We start from the raw sequence: 23,221 nt of genomic DNA, 5'->3' as shown, positions 1-23,221 counted from the left end.
TAAACGCGATTGGCCTGGGCCTTTCGGTCAAATGAGCTTACAGGTTACTCTCTGGGAACCTCATTCTCATTACGCAAGGCAAAATATCAAAGAGAACGATCTTGTCTTACTTCAAAATGTCAACGTGAAAATTGGAAGAATGAGTGGTGCAATGGAGGGAAGCCTTCACACAGATCGTCATTACCCTGAGAAAGTGCGAGTGATACCAATCAACGACAATGATTCCGAGGATGATGTAAAACAGCTCGTGAGGCGAAAGCTGGAGTACTGGAAGAGGATTAGGGCTGAGAAGTCTAAGCTGGAGGGCAAAAACTTCAAAAAACGAAAAGCATCCGATAACAATGAACAACCACAACAGATGGGCAAAATGTCCCGGAAACAACTGGCCCAGCAGAAAAGAAGGGAACAGGAGAAACTCGATAAAGAAAGCAGACGGGAAGATGATCAACCAGAAATTGAAATATCCTTCCAGGCGAAACGTGATCAGCTAAATCCTTATAGTATGTTCCTAGATATAGAACCCTCAAAATATCATATTCACCTACTATATTCATTGAAAACAAAAGAATAAAACGAACAACACTAATAAAAATCTCCAGTTCGTGCAAATAACCCCGCAATCCCCTGCCGCTCTATATCTGACATACTCTTCAACGAGTCTCATACAAACGTCTCCCCAGACGGGATCGAATACCGCCTCCCCTTCCAAAACCTCCGTTACAAAGTTTCTGTCCGAGTTGTCGATTTCTTTCCTCCCAAATTAGAAGATTTTGCCGTCCAGTATGACGCCCACCGTGCCGTGCTATCAGATACCGATGGTAGCATGGTGAGTGACAGTGATAAGGAAATAAACAGCGACTCCGCAAGAATATCCCGTCGCAAGAGATGGGAATGGAGATTTTGCCTCCTTGTCGAGGATGCCGGCCCCGGCATGCACTATAACCGCAACGCTAAGAGAGAGCGTATGAAGCTCTTTGTGACGGGCCACGATGCTGAATGTTTGCTATGTCTTGATCCTGTGAAGTAATAGATTAACTCCTTTCTCTTCCAAACCCCCCAAACTCCCCCTTTTATGACCATTAAAGCAAAACACGCCAACCACACATGCAACAATTTCAAGTCCATAATGCTTACTTTAAATTTAACATAACAGTCTCCGCAAAAACCCTGGAGCCCTCTCCGACCTCCGCGAGAAGCTCTTTATTCTTTGGGGCGACCTTGAGGAGCGCAAGAGCGCCAGTAATGCTACAGATATCAACGCTAATGTCAATCCCAACGTTAACAATACCGATACCGATAAGCAAGTCAGCGCATCGACGAAGCCGTTCATTTGTTGCATTAAGGAATTTGGCGTCAGGAACTCGCCAGCAGTTACGAGTTCGGTAGATGAAGAGATGGAAGTGGACGACGGGAATGGGTCTGAGAGTGGGTCCGGGTCCGCTTTTGGGTGGGAGAGGCGGTTCCGTATGTTTGGAACGACAATAATGTAATAGGCAATGTACTTTAAAACGTGGATGCTAAATTTATTTCATTTTTTCTTTCTCTCGCTTTGCTTATCTTCTATGGATTTGTGTTAAAGACGCACAGACGATCTACAATTGTAAATTTCTCTACTGAGATTCATGTTTTGTTCAATTTGTTTTTCAATAATGCTGGCGCCTCCGGGAGAAATATATATGTAGGAGATTGGGGAGACTTGGTGAGCAGGCAGTCAAGGATAACCGTTTCTTTAATAATGAGGAAAGCTATATGGAAAGTTAGACTTGCATGAAGTATGAAGCATTTCCTAGGTAAATGGAGAAGAGAAATTCCCATTGTGACATGGTTTTCAACCTCCCACCCTTTTCCCGTTGCGCTATTTCGCGTCAAAACATGTCCATTAAAGCCCTATCCTCTGGCCTCTGAGAAGTGCATTGTTATTATTATCGTATGCTACATCAAGAAAACTTAAAACTAGAGAATGGAAGATGGCTGTGTTTGGCAGCAGATGATTAAAATTTGGTATACAAGAGTTAGCCCTTCTCAACCCTTTCATTACTTTGACAAGAAGTAAGTAATAAAAAATGCCCCTTTGACCTATCCACCTATCCGCCTATTCCATTCCTTTCATTCATTTCACCATTGAAAATGATATATTGTTTGATTCTTGAAAATAGCAAAAGAAAGAAGAGTGGAGGACGAAACTGGGCCACGCAGTGCAAGGGAAATGATGGAGGATATGAAAATGAAGTTAAAAACAAAACATTAGATATAAATGAATGGCAGCATGACAGGGAAGGGTATAGGCATGATCATTGGCAAGAGACTGTAGGTGTGTGTGTGCGCCTGGCCATGTATGTGCATAGATGGTTGCATTTCACTGAAAATCCAGAGGATTAAAATGTGGATGGAGCAAAACTTGGGAAAGCCTCTATGGGGAGAACAAAAAATCAAATCAAAACTTCCTTATCTAGACTAGATGCGCGTAGATCCATTATATTTTTCCCTTCACAAAACAAATAAGGAAAAGGTAAGATTATACCTTGGTGACCTTCACAATTTTAGTATCAATTCCATGAGCAGCGGTGTCGAATCTACAATTAGAGCCCCAGAAGCAATCCTTCTTGCCCACCTCACTCTGTGGGCAGCGGTGACCATATATACAGCCGGGATCATCGCATTCAGTGCCGAACCGACAAGGTGTCATCCGCGCGACGGCATGCAAAACCATGCGCTCATTCTTGGTCAATTTATGATCGTGTGTATGATAACAGCTTAAGTTCGGGCAGTCACCGAGCAAATAATATAGGTTGCATAATTTTAGCTTCTTCACGCGGTTTAATTCATCCTTGGGGATGGATTTGAAATCCAGGCGGTCGACGCGTTGGCCGTATTTATTGCGCTCGACCTTGGGTGGCGAAGGGCTGCTTGGCTTTGAGGTTGTTAAATCCGTGAACGGACCCTGGGCTCCTGCTGCTGTTGTGGCAGCCCATGTGGATGGTGTGGTGGCTCTATTTAACGGGATTGTCGAGTTGGATGGAACGCGAGCAAGGTTGCTGCTAACGGGTGCATTTGAAGATAGGGCCGTCAGGGGTGCAGATGAAGGTGCAGCATTGGATGAATTATTCGCCGCGTTCCGGTCATTCCATAAATGCAAATTCGTGATTATCTTCGAGGTCCGGAAAAGCTCTTCAAATTTAGTTACTCTGTAAGAAGCTTTTATAAGCGCTAACTCCCGCTCGAATGGGATGCCTTCAATTAAAGATATCCGTCCGATAAGTTCTCGATCCGCTAAAGTATCTTCAAGAAGCCTCGCATAGCCGTTATCATGAGAACAGCCCAGGAATATTTGGTGACAGTGACAGTTGTATAAATGGAGCTTAAAAACCTCTATAAGAAATTTCGAGAAATTCATGAAATTAGTATCGTCAGCTCAGGCGAACAGCGTGCATATTGGCTAGAACTGTGCCGGCTAGATAGAAATCACCACCGAGGCAGGGGATGGATAGATGAGAAAATAAGGAGAAGTCGTCAGAGGAGAACACACCAGAGATCTTATCATCAGCTCTATCTTTACCGCTTCCCACATCCACAAAATCAAACAACAGTCTACTACCATTGAATCCGCGAGTAAATTCTTCAACCAGGCCAGGGCGCTCAATAATGCCAGCTTTATAGCACGCATCAGCCAGCCCCTTGACATTTGCATATACTCTTGCTATAATTTTTGGAGACGGTATATTGGGAAGATTTCGCGAGGCATATTCACGGATCGAAGCCCAAAACTGGTTTGCAGCATCCTTACCGCCCTGTTCACCCTGTTGCAGAAAGGAATCTTGAAATATCATACCATCGCCGTCCAGCAAAATAAGGAGAAAAGGTTCTTGTTCCTATTGCGTCGATAAAAGGGGGTAATGTTAGAACTATTGGGGCACACATGTATCAGATGACGTAAAACATACCATCAAAGCTTCCATGGCAGTTATCTGTTTCATTAACTCCATTTCATGCATTTGCACTTCACGGTTAAAGCGAGATTCACGTTCATGGTCAAGTCGGGTTTGTTGATATGCATTTTCGAGCTCAGCAACCCGTCTGAGAAGATCCTGTTGACCGCTATAAGAAAGCACACCAAAACGAGAGATGGAGAGAGCTGAGCAACCTCAATTAGCTCATTTCTTGACTGTTCAACCGCTTTAACCCGCTCATAACGCTGAAGGAACTCATGGGCGGTAGATGCGGCCATTTTATCGGCTCCGTAAAAGTGCGATTTAGCGCGCAGATGACGGTATTCAACGTCTTCAGCGTCTTCAACACTGTCAACGGGATTAACAGGACAAAAATACAAACTAACAATAATAATGATAATAAAATTGGGGATGAGAGGACGCATTTACACAGAGAGAAATAATTGAACAGCAGGTGACCCAGCTATGAGATACCTATGGGTATTATCCAACACACGCAGTTCCAACAGCTCCTAATTATATGAATTTATATCGGCAATTCATCCGCGGTTAAATACACGCGCGTCAGGCGTCAGCGGCAGAATACGCTGCTCAGTCAGCCTGGTACCGCTCTTGCTTTGTGTACGTGGAAATTAAGCTCGGAGATTCTCCTTAACCTCGAAGGATACAACTTTCGTTGAACCTTCGCATTTCAATTCTCCTTTCGTTTTTCTCTTCCTCCTCCTTCCCCCCTTTCCAACCTTCTCTACATGTCCGGGGAACTCGCCACAGCGAATATGGGCAAGTTCCGGCTGTTATCTGTTGCTCTGCTTTCGTTGCAAACTCTGCTTGTTCGCGGAGAGAATCCTGTGTGTACTCTCCATCTATCTGCGTTGTCGACAACTGCTAATATGAACCTCCGATTTACAAGTCTGCTGAGCCTGCTACTGAGGAATCTAAAATCCCAACATTGGCCGTTACGGCCTCAGCCACCTTTCCCAATTCCGAGATTTTTGGAGTCAAACTTGTGAACGGCAACCCAACACAAGCCCTGCTGTCCATCACCAACGAAGAACCTAATCCAGTAACTTTGAACCTGGTTGGAGGCACCCTGTCAACGCTTGATGCTCCAGGAAAAGCAAGTCGTAATGCCCGCAACCTTACCGTGTCCCGCTTCGACATCGAAATTCCTAGTGGGAAACAGCACACCTTGGGGTATGCTTTCGTCACGGAGATGCACCCTCAGGAATTGAGGTTGAACCTTGCCGCTATTATCTCAAATTCCGAGGGCAAATCATTTACAGTCGAGGTCTATAACGGCACTGTTAGCATCGTTGAACCAGAAACAAGCATCTTCGATCCCAAAGTGTGAGTCATGCGCAGCCACATTAGTTCTGCTCCTGTCCAAAACTAAAACTGTATGCCATCTAGTCTCTTCCTATATTTCTTCCTCTTGGCCTCCTTTGTAGGAGTTGTCTACTTTTTCTACAACATCTGGATCGCCCCCTACTTCCCTCAGAAGCGCAAGGGTGGAGACAAAGTAAAGAAGTCCTCCGGGCAGCCGAAGACTGAGACCGAGCAAGCTTCCGTTACTGGAGCTGAAAGATCAGGTGCCACTTCAGGAAAAGCCTATGACACCGAATGGATCCCCGCGCACCATATCCACCGACCCGAGCCGCGGAAAGTGAAGAGTGGAGGCCGAACGAAATCCAAAGCCTAATACGATTTAAAACAGAACTTCGACCTGACATGTTACGTCATCTTGGATGATATATTATGCGACTGCTAGGGATTTGTTGACAGCTGATATTTTTCTTCGGAGTCAGGTTGCAAAATAGGCGATGTATGCGGGACGCAAAGCCATGCTCAAAATTTATAATAATGCGCTACGGTAGGGATGTATTACGGAAAAGGGTCCGTAGGAGATTTGGTAGCTCTCCGGAATGTGGCTTTTTATCGGTTCATATCCTCTTTTCCTGGTTCGCATTTTAAATTTAATTTTGTATTACTTACCAAATATTATACACTCGTCACTAAACCCATACCAAAAGCAAAGGAATTTATTTGTTATATATGGTCTAATATTTCCGTACTGATTCAAAACATACGCGTTTACCAATTCGTTCCCTGCATTCACAATTCCATTAATATTGGTCGGTGGATAGCTACTCCAAACATCACCATCCAGCATAAAAACCATCGCGGTGAACTTTTATAAAATATATCAACATCATAAATAAACGTCAATACCCTTTATGTTGGATTTCAGAGGTACGACGCTCAAACGTGCATCAAAGCGTCCTCCAATCCAAAAACTCCTCCTCCAAATGGTCTTTTAACTGCTTAAACTTGTTCCCAAACATCCTCCCACACCTCCAACACTTGATATCCCACCTCAAATATCCCTCTTTCCCAGGGTTCCTCCTGACATCATCCTTGGTTAACGGAAAATCCTGGACATCGATGAAAAAGGGTGTCGAAAAGCTATTATAATGTCGCCGGTGTTTCAGACAAGAACTAAACCTATCTACAGCCAGGACATGTATATGCAAATGATTCATAGAAGGGTGCGCATGGATGCCGCACATGATCTCCTTCTCCCAGTCGCGGCCGGGGGGTAGTTCGTCCGGCGGCGGGTCGGCATCCATGGCTTCCTGCCGAGCTCTCTCCTGAGCGGACACTGTGCTATACATTCTCCGTAACTCTGCCGCCGCAAACTGTTTCAATTTCTTCGTCTCCTTTTGGACTTTCCGCAAAAAGTCCGGATCTTCGAAGGCGTCGAAGGGATGGAGGAGTGTTTTGGTAGGATCGCAAGGCAGGAGGAGGAGGTGAAGGGAGGATTTGGGGTACAGGTCGTGGATGACGACAAAGTCATCGTTATAATAGAGCACTCTAGTGGGGGGGAATGATGAGGGATTTTCGATGTATTCACCCAGACCATCGCGGCTTTTCCAGAGGCTTGAGACTCTGTGGGAGGTAGATGTAGGATCTTTTTTTGGAAGCTGTGGGTTATGCTGCTTTGGTTTTGGGGCCATAAGTTCAGTGACTGCAAAGCAAATGGGATGCGTCAGTTACGCCCAGGCAATATCCGCAAAGTAAATATGGAGTAATACAGGCATTCCGGCTTTGAGGCTGCTTCTTGAGATCTAGTAGTGATTCTGCTGGAGGGCCAGCATCTCCAGGGCTGGAGCCGCGCGAAGTGATACTGCTCATGAGTTATTTGAGTTGGGAATCTTAAAAGAAAGACAAGAATGAAAATATCTTCCAAAACGCAAATCAGTTATATCAAACAAGATAATTGACTGGCCACAGAATACCTGTGAATGAGTGTCATGCCCTACAGAATGCCACTGTATCACTGGAGATTGTTGAAGGCAGCCTGAGATCCCATGAAGCCGTGATAAGATAAAGAGTTGCTGACTAAGCTACAGGTAACTAGTAACGTTAACTAGTTAACTTAACTCGAATTTATCAACTGCAGATAACCATAACTTTTTGGAGCTTTCAATGATCTATGACGCCGACGCCGACGCCTAATAAGCAATCTCCAGTATCACCATCGGCGACGCGCGACTTGGGATCTTTTTGGATTACACTATGGGCCCTAAGAAAGGAGGTGCGGCCCGTGGTGGATTCAAAACCTCATCAAATCCGGCTTCGGCAGAAATCTCCATTAACGATTTTGTGGCCTCGGGTGATCCCAAGGGCAAGTCCAAATCCACGGATCGAACCAAGGCGGCTCAGAAAGATGGCAAAGATGGACCAGGAGAAGAGCAGAAGAAACCAACGGTACGATCGGTGATAGGAGGTGCTTCATGGACTGGCAAATTGCCTGTCAATATGCTCTCGGAGCACTGTCAGAAGCAGAAATGGGAGAAGCCAGAATATACAATGGTACGAGAACCATAAATTACACTGGGGGAAACTACACAATTTTCCGGCTTTGCTATGCTTACTGATACTTTTAGATCAAAACCAAGGATGGTTTTATTTCAAGCATTATTCTTAAGAAAATCAACCCCAAGACAAAGGCGACCACCACACTCCCTCCAATGCGATTACCTCCCACCCACCAGCATTTGGCTGCCTATCCTACCGCGATGGAAGCGCGACATTTTGCTGCGGCATATGCGCTCTTCCGTGTATGTAATATGCGCAATTTGCACATGATGATGCCACCCACATACCGCAATCTCTGGAAAGAAGAGTTCACCCAAATGAAGAATGCGGATGTGAAAGAAGGGAAAGGCTGGATGTATGAAGCAGATCCGTTTAACGCTCTGCAGGAAAGGGAGCATGCAGTAGCGGAACTCACGAAAAAGAGAGCTGAACGGGAGAATGAGAAAGCAAAATCCCAGGATCCGAAGCTGCTGCAGCCGGGCTTAAATGCCGCTGCAGGGAGCGCAGGAACTAAGAATGAGAAACGCTGGTTACAAGCTTCCAAGGTTGAGATGGGGAGTAATATACGCCGCACCATTGAAGACTTGGTTAGGAAAAAGGCTATCTGGAATCCTTATGGCATCCGAATACCTGAGGCGCAAAAAAGGCAGATTGTTGATGAGTTAACGGGGCTAGGTTTTAGGAGGAGCCATGTTGAAGAGGCGGTGTCTGAATGCAAGGACCGTGAAGAGGTTTTAGAATGGCTCTTGATACATATTCCAGAAGATGATCTCCCGGCTTGGAGTCTCCCCGAAGGATATGCAGCTGGAGTAAGTCTAGCCAGTGGTGACTTATCTAGGGAATCCAAAGTTAAGCGACTTGCGATCTCTGGTTACTCGCCAGATTTCTGCGCCGAAGTTCTTGATAGAAATGGTGGCAATGAACATCTGACGGCCGAGCAACTCCAACATATGCTCCTACATGACGCGGTTCTGCCTTTGGATAATTCTCAGGACGTCGATACGGGGGCTTGGGAGGAAGAGCATTTGACCCTGGAAGCAATATATGGCGAGAGATATACAAAGACGTCCTCGATTACTTGTCAGGTTAAATCTGACAACTCAAATTTACCGTGCACCACAACATTCCATTTCCAACAACCATCAACCGCTTCATACCCGACTTACCCGCCTATTCTATCAATCGCAGCAAAAGAAATTCCAGCGTACATACGCCTTAGCGCTATTCGACAGGCCGTTCAGCACGCGAATAAGGCCCTCCTTGGAGAACCCATGATATTCAATTTAGTAGATTGGCTCGAAGAAAATCTCCCTCGCATTTTAGAAAATCCAGGGAAATTACGGACCGTATCTATCGAGTCATTTTCCGATGGAAATGCTGTGACAACTACCCAAGGAATCTCTCAATCAACTAGGAGATCACCAAAACCACTTAACCTAAGTCCTGGGACGCCACAAAGCCTTGCAATCCGAACAAGGTGGGAAACTCAACAAACTACCCCAGCCCAACTGAAAATGCTGAAGGCTAGACAGTCGCTCCCTGCATGGGGTATGCAGGAGGCAATTATCCATGCTGTCAATTCTCATCAAGTCACTATCATATCGGGTGAGACTGGAAGCGGTAAAAGCACCCAGTCTGTTCAGTTCATCCTGGACGATATGATAAAAAGAGACCTTGGTTCAGTTGCAAACATTGTCTGTACGCAGCCTAGACGGATTTCTGCTCTGGGGCTTGCGGACCGTGTTAGTGACGAGCGCTGTTCCACCGTTGGTGACGAAGTCGGATATGTTGTAAGGGGTGACTCCAAACTAAAATATGGTTCGACGAAGATTACCTTCATGACAACGGGTGTTCTGCTACGTCGTATGCACACAGGCGGCCCAGACGTTGTCAGCTCCCTTGCAGATATTAGTCATGTAGTTGTTGATGAAGTTCATGAACGGAGCCTTGATACAGATTTTCTTTTGGCTCTGTTGCGGGATGTACTTCGGCATCGCAGAGATCTTAAACTCATTTTAATGAGTGCTACATTGGATGCGGACATCTTTGCACGTTACTTTGGGGGAGATTGTAAAATTGGGCTTGTTACCATACCCGGGAGAACATTCCCGGTTAAAGATCTCTATATCGATGATGTCATTAGGAGAACGGGATTCAACTCAGGAAATTCACTGTTGGCCTTTGACGAAAACTCGGGTTCCAATGAAGATGATTCTGTAGACCCAAATGTCGGTACCATACTCCAGAAACTCGGAATGGGCATTAACTACGACTTAATTGCATCTACCGTTCGTTACATTGATTCTCAACTACAGGACAAGCCAGGCGGTATCCTGATCTTTTTACCTGGAACGATGGAGATTGACCGATGTTTGGCCGCTATAAACCATCTTCCATTTGCACATACATTGCCGTTACATGCATCTCTACTCCCAAGTGAACAGCGACGAGTCTTCATACCAGCACCTCCCGGAAAAAGGAAAGTCATCGCAGCCACCAATGTCGCAGAAACGTCTATCACAATTGAAGATGTGGTTGCTGTTATCGACACGGGTCGTGTTAAAGAGACACGTTATGACACTGCTGACAACATTGTCCGTCTGGAAGAAGTTTGGGCATCGCAGGCTGCCTGTAAACAGCGTCGAGGCCGAGCGGGTCGAGTGAGTAGTGGAACATGCTACAAATTGTATACACGGAAGGCTGAGGCCAATATGGCTCCAAGGCCAGAACCAGAGATACGACGTGTCCCACTAGAACAGCTATGTTTATCTGTCAAAACAATGAGAGGAATCCAAGACGTAGCAGGATTTCTGGCAAACACACTTACCCCACCTGAGAACGTTGCTGTAGAGGGTGCGATTGAACTACTCCACCGTATTGGGGCGCTCGATAACCAGGAGTTAACCTCCCTGGGTCGATATATTTCAATGATCCCAACTGATCTGCGTTTAGCGAAACTGATGATATATGGTGCAATATTTGGGTGTGTTGAATCCTGCCTATCAATCGCTGCAATACTTACAGTCAAAAGTCCTTTCGTATCTCCAAGGGACAAAAGGGAAAAGGCAAAGCAAGCCCGAGCGGCATTTTCCTGCGGAGACGGAGATCTACTGATAGACCTGGCAGCGTACCAGCAATGGTCGGAAAGAGTCAAGCAGCAAGGCTTCTGGAAAACACAATCCTGGTGCAATGAAAATTTTCTCATGCCAAAAACCCTCCGTGAAATATCCTCAAACAGATCGCAACTCCTATCTTCCCTTAAAGATATTGGCATACTCCCCATGGATTATAAAACTCCAGATGAAATTACAACCAAACCCCCCACGACAAACCGCTGGAACAGCCACAATTCTAACACACTACTCCTCCGCGCCCTGATAGCTGGAGCTTTCAACCCCCAAATCGCAATTATCAGCTTCCCAGACAAGAAATTCGCTGCATCCATGTCCGGGACAATCGAGTTAGACCCAGATGCCCGCACGATTAAATACTTCAACCAAGAAAACGGCAGGGTATTCGTACACCCAAGCTCCAGCCTCTTCGACGCGCAGAGCTTTTCCGGCTCCGCCACGTACGTGAGCTACTTTACCAAAATGGCTACGAGTAAAGTCTTTATACGCGACCTCACCCGTGAGTCATGTTCCCTATTACATCACCTATTACATAACTGCCTAAACTGACAGCATACCAAATATTAGCCTTGAACGCATACAGCCTCCTCCTCTTCTCCGGGCCTATAACCCTGGATACATTGGGTCGGGGAGTGCTCGTGGATGGATGGCAGCGACTTCGCGGCTGGGCACGGATTGGCGTGTTAGCGTCCCGCCTACGCATGCTGCTTGACAAAGCCTTGGCGCAGAAGCTGGATAACCTGGCCCTCGATGACGAGGGCGAAGAGCAGGTGATTGATATAGTACGGCGTCTTGTTGTCTTCAATGGGCAGGACCAATGAATATGAGATGATTATGATGATGATGATGATGATAATGATAATGTTTACCGTCGATTTTTTCGGTATATATATCTATACCAACGTATATACCTGTCTTGGAAATCTTTTTGGACATCCGGTGTTTGTCATTTAGTTTCAGGTATCTACATTGGTTGGATCTGTAGGAAAAGTTTTAGTTACAGACGGCATAGAGAAAATACAGCGAGGATATACTGGTTTTGTGGCAGGTTACACGTCGGCCTACTCACCAACCATTCTCACCAGAAACATACTGTTTACTGCAGGCGTATGACGTTCGAACCGTAGCTATAGCCAGCATATCCATTTAATCCTCCAACCAAAGGGAAGAATCAAAGGCAGGAATAAAGGTATAAAGACGATATGCTCATTCACACTGAGAACCTACTCGTAGCATATTAAACCTAACTCCCAATAATGAGAAAATATAGCTGGTGTAATTGATTAGGCACCAGAAATCGTCTCTAGAAACGAGGAAAACAGAGAGCTGTACCATACCACACACATAGACCAAAGCTGGTTATAAAAAGCTAACTAATGGACTGCAAACCAGAGCGAAACACATCCACCACCATTGTTGAGCGGCATACAGGAAAGGACGACAAAAGCACAAAGAGCAGGAAAAACTGTTGATAACAGAGGTAATAAGATAAAAAAAGAAGAAGAAAAAAATTAACCATGAAAACATCAGTAAAAGCTAGAGGATGAAAAACAAGAAAAAAACAGATAACTGGTAGTCAGTAGTGGGATAGAAAAAAGCCGATGCCGAAACTCCATTCTCCACTGCGCATTCCGAACAAAACGCCAAACTGCCCGGAGCCGAACACAAGATCCACCGAAGGCATCCTTTGCCATTCCATTCCATCCCATTAGATATTAAAAGAAAAAGAAAAAGCGAAAGGGAGAATAAATAAGGAACCCACACCGCTGACTCCCGTGTCATCCACAATAAAAGAAAATGAGGAAAACAAGAAACAATATTTCAAAGGGCTAAGGGAGGGAGTGTATTTTTCGCAGAAAGTCAAAGGGTTTCAAACAGAAAAAGAACATCAAAGTCTAAGGAGTGTGGATATCTTTTTGATCAAAACGAGAACGAAAAGAAAACGAGCGAATGTCCCGTGCACAGAGAAGTCGAATTGATGCTCCAGAATAGCTCAAGCGGATGCGAATGCAGATTGGGGAAGAGCCAAATGGCAATGAATCAATCAATTGAGGGGGTAGTAGTTGAAACGGATGTGTGAAACACAAAAAAGGAAAATTGACGCTTGCTTGCCTGTTTGATTTGAACCTCAAAGAAACACTGTCACTAAAACCATTATAAAATTAGAAATTAACTCCTTTGCTTCCAATTTTGCAATCAACCCAGTATTAAACCTGTATACGCATTATGCACGCCAGCTATAATGGAAAAGAATAGAAAAAGAGATGCCGAATGTTGCCAGGATAGCAAGGGATTGAAAGGAGGGTATAATGTAGGAGATATCGGCCTTGCCATCGGTAAAACAAAAGAAATCAATGGAAAATAAATAACGAGAAGTTGACGAGGAAAGGAGAGAAGGGGCTCATCTAATCGTTAACCTCATAGAGAGAGTAGTGTTTTAGAGACGAAACAAAAAGACGAGCCGACTTTTTCGCTGCGGGTATCGGGACTACATTGGATGAGAAGTATTGGAAGCAGATTACTGCCGGCGCCATGAGGAATGGTTATCAAAAAGTTTGATCGGATAGGCAGCAGAGCCCTCACGGGCAACTCCTGGGGGTTTAAAGTTCTTCATCATCTCGCCCTGTACAAATGTAGAGGCTCGTTTGAATCGCCTATCCGAATATTTCTCAAAAACAGCAGAGTGATGCTTCAAGGGATCCTCGCAGCATTCGAGGATCAGTGAAACAAGAGGATACAGCTGAGTGTACGTATAATTCGAATAGTGAACGTGCGCAGGTGACTACAAAAGATGTTAGGAATAGAAACAGCAACGGAAATGGGAAGCATTTTGCAGTAGTGCGTGCGAAGGAGACATACCCAATTCCCCTTCCTTAACATCAATCTCGCGAGACAATGGGCACCAGCAGCAGTGAGGCTAGGAGGGCAACCAACAAAGCGCTCGTCCATGATAGTAATTTCCAGAAAGTACTTGGCCAGCGTCCGGGTCTCCAAGTCGTAATCATCTGCCTTACTAATCCGTCGTAAAAAGCTCATCGGGCCAGGCCATCCTAGCTCAAACTGCAACATGCTGAGCATAAAACGTTCCGCCTTCAATATTTCATCCGCGCTATACCCATTATCTACCATGTAGATAATTTCCTGGAGGGACGGGCAGTTGATTTCCTCGTACTTGGCTGCGATGAAAATTGCAGTAGCACCAACAAGCTGCAGCTTGCCAAGGGAAACAATCTTGCATGACAAAAATCGATCAATGTAGTTAACGCATAGGAAAAGTGTCTCTGGCAGCAAGGAGAATCGATGATGAACCTGGACAAGCCAGTCCATAAGTACAGATCGCATTGACCACTGGATTTCCGCTTGATTATCCATATAATGGGCATTTGGTAAGAGTCTCATCTGGGAATTGTGTTAGTTAACTACAACAAAATACATTCCATAAGCTTGAAGAACAATTACCTCAAGCTCCCTCATGTACTGGAATATATCATCTCCATACTCGGAAACCATGCTAGTATCCCAGGCCTCGTCCTCGATGTCTTCTGGTGTGCGGGTTTCTTCGACAACCTGCTTCGCAATGGCCAACTCTCTCTTTACCTTTTGTGTAACTTTTGGTATTAGAAGAGCAGTTGCACCCCCAGTAGTATTATCACGAGACCGATGGGAACGAGCGGTGACATAACCATCCTCCTCGAAGTTTTCCTCGTCCTCTTCGTCCCAGTATTCCTCCGGCTCTGAAGGCAGCTGTACATGATCGTGCCTAACGCGAGGTGGGCAAGGATTCTCGGAGGGAATAGTGCGGAGTTCAGTAACGACACCTTTGGTAGGTAACACTTCCGGCTCGCTAGTGAGGATCGGGTTTGTCTTGGAAACAGGCTTTGGCTTCTCAGGCATTTCATCGGCATTCTCATGACGCGAGTAAACTCTAATCTCGCCGTTCTCTTCAACATATACTCCATCTGATCGCAAGGCAGGAGAATCATCGGAGCTAGTAGATATAGAAGAATGTTGCAGATCCGATTTCATCTGATGGTCCGCCTTAACCGCAGCAGCATTAACCGGATTCACATTCGTTACTGCACTCTTACTGGCGATAGGTGCTAACAACTCAACCGGTTGGACAATCGGTTCCGTGTCCTTGACTTGAGCCTTGTGGCTCTGAGAACTAATAGGTTCGGACTCCACCACAGAAGGCAATTCGAGGTCTTTGAACACGGTATTGCGTTTGCTAGAGGCTTTCCGGGGATTAGCCTTCAGCTTATCCAAAGAAGAATTCTTCACAGTTGGATCGATCACATTGGTATTGACAAGGGCAAATTTAGCACCTGAAACCGATAAAGGCCGTTGTGTTGGTCGAGAAAAGGCGGTTGGTTTCTCAACGACTCCCAATAGACCCTTGGAAGCCACGGATGTATCATCTTTGATTGATCGCGTAGCATTTACTGTATTGCTAACATCCCCGAATGCAGTGCGTTTAACAGTGTTTTTCACCCCATTGGGTCCAGCCAACGTTGACAAAGACGGAGTTGATTTGTTGCGGTGGTGGAGGGTTTTCCCGGCAGCGTTGACGGCGGGTGCGAGATTCTCATCGCCCCGTACACGAAGAGGACGACTAAGTCGCTGAGGCTGGATAGAGAAATAGTCATCAGCAAAAGGTGAATCTACGTCAAGATTCAGTCAAAACAATGGGGTAAAATGGTGACATCAACGCTATATACACCAAAAGGGGCAAGAGGAACAGGCGATGATCCCGATACCTTTGCATCCATATTTGCGTTGATACGAGTGGTAAAAGATATGGTACTTGATATATCTATGTCAAATGGGCCACAAAGAGGAGTGGCAATGTTTACATCCACCTAGACAGCGGGGGATTTCGAGGGCTGTATCTGGGCTCTCCTGGATGCTCTCGTCCAAATTCGGAGAAGGCAGTGCCAATTGAGAGAAATTGGACCGGCACGTCCAGGAAAGGAGGAATCAGCAACGCTCAGCCATTAAATAGAGCGAGTAAGGTAGTTGATGGTAATCAGATGGTCAGTTGCCGGGACCAGAGGAAATGTTGTTGCTGGCGCTTGTTGTTGTTGTTGTTTTTGTCGGTTGTTGCGATGTTTCGTTTGTTGATTTGTTGATGCCAGGAGCGATAAACAAAGCTAGTCTCGATATTGATTAGCGGCGGGTAAAAGCGCACGCGAGCCAAGAGAAAATGATTACGTCAATATACAAGAGCTCCATAACACGTCTTCCGATCCTTGTTGAAAAGTACTTCTTGCGTAGTGAATGTCTAATTATGCCTTGTTTCTGAACATACAAAACTAAATGGTATTCAAAACATTAATGCGACCTCAATTATTAGCCCTTCTGCTTTATGCGATCGCTGGTGGTAGCGAATGAATCGTATTTGAATAGTTTGCATCCTCGCGTGAATGTGAACACGCCGCAACGCCAGCCCACGTGACTTGGCCAAACTTGGCCATTCCTCGACGGCAGGCCCATCGAAGCAAACCTGGGAGAAAGTTTTACCCTTCCATTCGATGTGAATTTGCGTCAAGATACACCATACATCTCTCCCTAGCAGGTGTGGAAACATTGCTAAATTCTATAATGATGAGCTCTAAAGGCCTCTGCATACTGCAAGATACCTACTATATGGGTCCGGTTCGATGCGTTCGATGCCAAAGTTATCATCCAATCCTGTTTCAGCGCTCGATCGGATTATTAACCGTTCTTGATTCAACCTTTGGGATCATGCCCATTCGTAAACCTTCTCGGAATTTTCGAAACACTAAAGCCAAGTTATTATTTTCAGGCAAGAAAGTATCCCCGTCATTGATTTGTGGCGGCCAAACAGGCGTTAGATCATAACGCAAGATACGATATTCCGAACACCGCACAACAAATAAAACAAACCGATTTCCTGATGGTTTTCTCCATGTGGAAAAAGCGTGTTTGGACCCATAACTTCTTATTCTGGCATTATTCGCCAGCACAGCCGCCCACAAGCCCACAAACCCGAAAGCCCACAGCAGCACACATTATCACCCGCCAAGTCAAGCCCAGTGCAAGTCAAAGTCGCCTCTTGGTCTAATCTGTTGACGGTCCCAACAGTTCATCTCTTCCACCCTAGTCATCGATGGGCGACATGTCGCATAATAAAACTCCACAAAGTTGTTACGGCATAACCACAGCTAGCCTAATCCTCCTCTTTAATTCTTGACTGATAAACACCCATTCGTCCTTTGGTGGGAGCAAGCAAAATAGTGTGGAAATAAAGATAAAACAAGGAACAGGAGGTGATGAGTCGTCTCCGTCCATCCTATTTATTTTAACTAAATCCATTGAAAGAGAGAAGGAACCCCAGACTTTGCGATCCAATCAATTCGTGAAATGATGGCAGGATTGGAGTTCATTTCACGTCTCACACGCACATGCAACTTAAAGATGTGACGATGTGGGTAGCAGAATAAAGAAAATAAAATTTTAAAAAAAACGATGGTTTAATAAGATGGGGTTATGTATAACTATGTTTCCTTTCCCTCAGCAGAACAAACCACTCCTCACCCAATCCTAGATTACTTATCTCGGCGACAGAGGGGTAGTTAAACAGAAGAGAGGAAATCTGGGCAGAAATGCCCGCCCGGTGCCAGGTGTCAGTTTCGTGATTATTATTGATTGCGAATTTTACTGGGGATAGACAGAGGAAGAGCCACTCAACCCTTGCACACAGCGATTGCATCTGATTGGGAAAAAATGTACTATATCAAACATAGTTAATATACGCAGCTGACCATGCCGGCTCTGTGTGATACTTCTTTTCAGGCGCATGCGGATGCTTAAGGTCGGCTCGATGTCTTGTCTGTCTTTCCTATTATCCATGTCCTAAGACATAACTAATTACCCCGTATATATGTAAAGGATGCTCTTCTCCTGCAGTAGAGTTCTTCTTCCGAGATCGCTCGAGAAGAGAATATGGTCCGGAAAAACAGAGTGCCCAAGGATGGATGCGATAATTTAATCCCGGCCTTTGCTGTCAAACCAACGAGCTAACTAGTTGAGAATCTGCGCTCGAAATACTTGCGAATCACCCTCCATCCCCTCTACATAATTAATTTCTTCCACTTTGCCAAAAGATATGTATGCACATACATTGTAGACACGAATGAAATCAATTTATATATTATTTCAAGATATGATAGTTTATCACCAATATGCTAGTTTTAATGGAACACTTACAAATTGATGAAGATTTCGCAGTGCGACAGCCCGGATGTCTGTTTCTCGTGATTGGCCAGAGTCAGGCGTTGTTTAACTGCTGGCTTTTGCGCTGGCCTGGGCTGATGAAATAGTAAGTGGGCCATGGCTGATATTCATTCGGGTAGTCTGAACCGCTGGATATTCGGGCTGTTTTCTCTCTCATTTCTCTTCCTTTTTTTCCCCCTCCTTCTTGCTTTGGGTGCATCCATTCATAAAAGGATCTCAATTATAATCAAATACCACTGGTTCTCCATAGCTAAATGATAGGTTAATACAACGTTAGAGCAAATAAAATAACATGGACTTTCCTCTCAATACAAAACTGGAAGAAGGAAAAATAGGTATGGAGGTATTCTTGACAAAACCGGATTCCATCCCATCCGTGCTTCCATCATCAAGAGAGCGGAAGGGAAAAAAGATGGGACTCTCTGGATCTGCCATTGTCAACCGTCAGTCAGCCAGGATCGCATTTAAATAATTGGCATGGGGAAAGGGTTCGCGAACGGGCGCCCGACTAAAAGTGACATACATAAATTTGACTGCTTCGACGTGGCCACCGCACCACCGCGGGAGCTGGAGGCAAATCAATCCCGCCAACGAAAACAAGGGATCCAGTTGACCCATTTCTCCTCATTCCACTACCATCACGGCTCCAAGAGCACACAACATTTACCCGGCTAGAACCCTTTGGCTTTATATGCGTGGAGACCCTTCTTTCCTCTTGCGCAAATACCTTGGACACACCAATGAAGTATGTAGTTTTTAGGCGGGGAGTTGAGAGGTGAAGGTGGTAGTTAATGGAACCTCTCAATCAGAACCTTCTGCTGCCCTTTCTTCTCCTCAACGCATCTCCCCTATCCCTATATAGAGGAACTCCAGCAGGGTCAACTGTCGCATTCTGAGGAGATTTTTAATACTTCCTATTTCCTTCTTTCTGCTTCTTTTGGGCTTTTGTATTCGCTTAGCTGGAGAGAATGCATATGCGCTGACAACGACCAGCACCCAAACCAACGGATGTATTAACTGTCGCGTTGACCTTAGAGAGTGAATTGGTTGGCAGAAACCAGATAGCCGTAATATTTTGATAAATTGACATCCGGCAGGATGGAATAGTAGGTACAAATATTGCTGTTCTTCCTGCGACAGTGCGATATGCGCTGGATAACTGCGGAGGAGTTTGAAGGATGAAACAGCGACGACGGGAGCAAATCCCCGCCAAATACTACATACATGGAAGGCAATGGATAAAACCAGGCGTATAGTAGAAATAACAGGATTCTTTAAGCTCCTCTGGCTGGCTGGCTGGTGGAGTTTATTTGCGCTGAACCGAGCCCACGTTGGTGTGAAACCCCCAGGGTTCGCAACTTCGTTCACCCACCCTGGCTTTCGTCTGTTCACCTCAACTCAACCTCGCCTCAGGCAACAATCCTCACATTCTCCTCACCCTTCATACAACCTCACACCCTCCATCCTTCAACCCTCTCAACATACCCCCGTAGATGGTTTGCAACTTCTAGTTCGTCTCTCGTCTCGCTTTGTACGTAAGTAGTATATTCTATTCTTTTTCCCTGTCTGTGCTGCTGTATTTGACTCGCTCAATCGCTAACCTGCATTTGGCACCAGACAGCCTGCCCTCTCGACCAACGAGGTCATCACCCACCACAGTGAATCTTCATCATCACCAGTGTTACTTTGGAATCATCCTTAACATACATCTGCGACTCTGTTTAAGCTACTTTGATTCACTATAGGTACCTTTATCCCTCCCTTGTCTTCTGCACTATTCCCTTCCCTTCTCCTACCGCTAGCTACCCGAATCCCAGTGTTAAAACACTGCCAACTCACCTGGGCTACACTTCCATTCATACCCGTATTTCCCATTCACAGCCCACAATCTCCGCAGCGCCTATTCCTCTATCTCTATTGTGCGTTTTTATCTATACGGTACTAACCGTTTCTCCTCTCTCCTCTGCAGACAAACTCTTGGTACCTTTGTCTGATATTTTCCTTCCGTCTCTTGCGCAGCAATCGACCCCCATTTCTTTGAAACCACTTAACCTCCCCTCTAAGTCAGTCGGGATCTTACACAACTCTAGCCAATTCTTCCAATCGGGGAGTTTGGTACGGTGTGATGAGATAGACGGAACTCAGGAGTCTCCTTTCGGATAGCCGTCGCATCCAACTTTTGCTCTGCTGTCCGCTGTCCTGCGGGTACCTTGAAACTCCACCACGTCTATCCTCAGAGAACACCATGGCTTCTACCACCCCCCAGAACCAAACCACACATAAGGGTGGTTATTCTACCCCACCTAATGTTTCCACTGCCATTGATGGTCACTGCGGAGCCGCTGTTTTCCAACAGCCGTCTCCATGCAGCCCATCACCCAAGCATGTTGCCTTCGAGCTTCTCTTAGATGAGAACTCGAAGGTTCGAGCACGAATCCCCATGCGAGTCCAGATATTTCCTCATGATACCACTGATTCGATCGTCACTACGGTCAAAAATTTTTACGGCATCTACGAAGGTGCAGCAAGCGGTGTGAGCTTCGAGGATGAAAATGGCAACACGCTCATCGCACGCTATGAGAATCTACGGAACAACATGACGGTATATGTCAGAGTCATCCCTTGCCATAGTTATTCCGATAATTATAGTACACCGGCATATTATGGTCATATGAACAATTGTCGGCGACCTAATCTTGGTGAGCCGTTTCAACCTCAGTTGCAGCAGCCTGCTCAGGCTCTCGATTATGGCCAATCGCCTTCCCGACCACCCTCGAGAATTGCCAGGAAACGAAGTATTTCCCCTGCTGGTCGAGGTCGCCGCAGTGTTTCTGCTCAAAAGGCTTCTTCTCGCTCTGGAAACAAGAGCCGTGGGTCAAGCAGCCATGGCAGTTTTCATGACGACGCTGTAGTCCCTTACAGCGATAACGATGACGATCACGGATCCATGACAGGATCAAAGAAAGCTAGAAGCGAACAATTTGCTAGCTCTGAGATCAGCATGGATAATATACTGCAAGATGGCAGAAGAAAACGTCCTAAGTTTGAGAGTTCGGTAAGAGTTCTCGAATCACCTTCCTGCGAGTGCTTCTTGAGCAACAGCAGTAGTTAACTCTTTACTGTTACTTTAGGAACTACCTCTGTTTGTGCCTCCTCAGGTTCCTTTGACCACCTCAACATCGTCGATATCTCCGCAACGACGATCAACCATACAGGAGGCCCCTTCCCCTTTCGCAAGACCCGCCCAACGTCCCTACCAAGCACAACAGCCCATTCCCTCCCCCCAAAGTTATGGACGTCATGACACACCCTACGGGTATAGCACACCTATAAGCAGCGCATATGCTACGCCCGGTAATGCTCAGCATAGCCATAGACTCCGCGATCGCACAAGCACACAGTCTGTTGGCGGATTCGGAAACTTTGCCTGTCGCTCCAATAGTCATGGCATACTCCCGACTCCAGATCCGACAATTGCGAGCTGCATCTCTGACGAAGATGTTGCTATGCAGTTGATTCGACTTGGAGACGTCTCCAACTTTTCTCATGGGCGTATGTCTGCCTCTACTATTGACGACGCATTCAGTGGTGCTGCTGATGCTTCGTCATCGACAGGAGCCACTACAGATGCAGAGGCCAGCGAAGATGATGATGACCTTCCTCCACGCTCGAGGCACAAATTGGATTCCAGCCCTATACTCCCTCCAGGATTCATCAGGAAGCACCACAAAAACTTAGATGAAATCCTCCCCAGCTGCGACAGCAGCGACCCAAGCAGCGATGACTTCGACGCTGAATATCAGAAACCTAAGCATGAAGCCACTATCAAAAGCGAACATGATGGCGACGCGACTTACGAGGACTCTGCCCCTAAGGCCAAGCGTCCGAAGACCAAGGCATCAAACTCGACAGCCCCTAAGGCATCAAATACCAAAGCAAGCTCGTCGTCCAAAACCACTAAGCCTAAAAATCGCCCCGCCACAACTGTCCGCAAAAACAAGACCCTGGCAAACAACAGCAACAGCAACAGTAACCAAGGACTTGCAGTTCCGACCGCGCTTCCTCCCATGGCCAACCCTTCCTCATCACGTAAAATGTCAACCTCTGCAGTAAACTTCCAGCACCAACTTGGCGCCGATGAAGAGGACTTGTCCACCAAGCCTCGTTGCCAGCGATGCCGCAAAAGCAAGAAGGGTTGCGATCGCCAACGTCCTTGCCAAAGATGCAAAGATGCTGGTATTGGCATTGAAGGTTGTATTAGCGAGGATGAGGGCAATGGCCGTAAGGGCAGATATGGTCGCCATATGGGAGTTCCAGTAAAGAAGAATGAGGCTGCTGCAGCTACTGCTGTTGCTCCCCCTGGCGGTTACACTGCCGCTCCCCCCTTGGGGACTGAAGGGCTCCAGCCTCCTGCCCCACCAACCCTGGCAGCTTCTACGGCGTCTTCCAGCGTCTCTGATAAAAACAAGAAAAGAAAGAAAACGGGATAGAACAAATGATTTTCCCTAAGAACGGTGTCGCTGAATGTGAGGTCTCGCTTGACCTTTAGTGGCACGAGCGCCAGTGTTACTCTCGCCCGTGCGCAACAGCCCGATTTCTTCTCCCAGCATTTTTTCACGGTTACAAATTGAATTGTTCGAGTGAAATATCCCTCCCTGTCTTGTCACCCCAAATCCACCACACCATACACACGTTTAGTCCCACCTCTCCTTACCAGCATACAAATTTCCGTCCAACCCTGCCGGCATTGTTATTTTATTTTATTTCCCCCCCCACTAATGGCCTTTTGATTCTTTCTCCTCATTAAGAATTATTACAAAGCCTACTCGGGGACTCTTCGCGGGGGTTAACGTCCTCTGGATTTATTTTCCCACGAATTTCCTCCCGTTTCAAGAACTTGACCACCACCAATGCTATCGACACTTTTGCTCGTTTCATCATACGTAACTTGCTTGCGCGTTTTATCTCACCCAAGTCTCCCATCTGGAACCTCCGTTCATATTCAAT

General features: G+C 46.0%; 8 protein-coding genes across 8 annotated transcripts; 5 read left to right on the top strand and 3 right to left on the bottom strand.

Annotated features, from left to right (window-relative positions):
- Positions 1–31: 31 nt before the first annotated feature.
- On the top strand, positions 32–1,490 carry PAAG_12254 (hypothetical protein; the record flags this gene model as incomplete). Its single annotated transcript, XM_002791440.2, has 3 exons — positions 32–500; positions 600–1,023; positions 1,154–1,490. 3 exons carry the CDS (start codon positions 32–34, stop codon positions 1,488–1,490), a joined length of 1,230 nt encoding a protein of 409 aa, XP_002791486.2.
- A 1,025-nt stretch (positions 1,491–2,515) lies between these two features.
- On the bottom strand, positions 2,516–4,225 carry PAAG_06655 (C-x8-C-x5-C-x3-H type zinc finger protein; the record flags this gene model as incomplete). Its single annotated transcript, XM_015845956.1, has 4 exons — positions 2,516–3,369; positions 3,527–3,869; positions 3,942–4,085; positions 4,142–4,225. The coding sequence occupies 4 exons, from the start codon at positions 4,223–4,225 to the stop codon at positions 2,516–2,518; spliced, it is 1,425 nt and encodes a 474-aa protein (XP_015700182.1).
- Positions 4,226–4,696: 471 nt separating this feature from the next.
- Positions 4,697–5,646, top strand: PAAG_06654 (signal sequence receptor alpha chain; the record flags this gene model as incomplete). Its single annotated transcript, XM_002791438.2, has 3 exons — positions 4,697–4,795; positions 4,858–5,294; positions 5,358–5,646. The coding sequence occupies 3 exons, from the start codon at positions 4,697–4,699 to the stop codon at positions 5,644–5,646; spliced, it is 825 nt and encodes a 274-aa protein (XP_002791484.1).
- A 571-nt stretch (positions 5,647–6,217) lies between these two features.
- On the bottom strand, positions 6,218–7,139 carry PAAG_06653 (hypothetical protein; the record flags this gene model as incomplete). The annotated part of the gene is made up of 2 exons (XM_002791437.2): positions 6,218–6,972; positions 7,040–7,139. The coding sequence occupies 2 exons, from the start codon at positions 7,137–7,139 to the stop codon at positions 6,218–6,220; spliced, it is 855 nt and encodes a 284-aa protein (XP_002791483.1).
- A 384-nt stretch (positions 7,140–7,523) lies between these two features.
- PAAG_06652 (pre-mRNA-splicing factor ATP-dependent RNA helicase PRP43) lies at positions 7,524–11,778 on the top strand (the record flags this gene model as incomplete). Its single annotated transcript, XM_015845955.1, has 3 exons — positions 7,524–7,820; positions 7,895–11,456; positions 11,525–11,778. 3 exons carry the CDS (start codon positions 7,524–7,526, stop codon positions 11,776–11,778), a joined length of 4,113 nt encoding a protein of 1,370 aa, XP_015700181.1.
- A 1,697-nt stretch (positions 11,779–13,475) lies between these two features.
- PAAG_06651 (G2/mitotic-specific cyclin-B) lies at positions 13,476–15,726 on the bottom strand (the record flags this gene model as incomplete). Its single annotated transcript, XM_015845954.1, has 4 exons — positions 13,476–13,739; positions 13,817–14,356; positions 14,417–15,618; positions 15,678–15,726. 4 exons carry the CDS (start codon positions 15,724–15,726, stop codon positions 13,476–13,478), a joined length of 2,055 nt encoding a protein of 684 aa, XP_015700180.1.
- A 3,722-nt stretch (positions 15,727–19,448) lies between these two features.
- On the top strand, positions 19,449–20,377 carry PAAG_12253 (hypothetical protein; the record flags this gene model as incomplete). Its single annotated transcript, XM_015847767.1, has 3 exons — positions 19,449–19,745; positions 19,836–19,894; positions 19,960–20,377. The coding sequence occupies 3 exons, from the start codon at positions 19,449–19,451 to the stop codon at positions 20,375–20,377; spliced, it is 774 nt and encodes a 257-aa protein (XP_015702617.1).
- An 82-nt stretch (positions 20,378–20,459) lies between these two features.
- PAAG_06649 (hypothetical protein) lies at positions 20,460–22,704 on the top strand (the record flags this gene model as incomplete). The annotated part of the gene is made up of 2 exons (XM_002791433.1): positions 20,460–21,269; positions 21,346–22,704. 2 exons carry the CDS (start codon positions 20,460–20,462, stop codon positions 22,702–22,704), a joined length of 2,169 nt encoding a protein of 722 aa, XP_002791479.1.
- Positions 22,705–23,221: the final 517 nt, after the last annotated feature.

This window comes from Paracoccidioides lutzii (assembly GCF_000150705.2).
Source record: "Paracoccidioides lutzii Pb01 unplaced genomic scaffold supercont2.19, whole genome shotgun sequence".
Classification (NCBI taxonomy): Eukaryota; Fungi; Ascomycota; class Eurotiomycetes; order Onygenales; family Ajellomycetaceae; genus Paracoccidioides; species Paracoccidioides lutzii.
The sequence above is the reverse complement of the archived record's forward strand: the minus strand, read 5'-3'. Positions and strand labels throughout refer to the sequence as shown.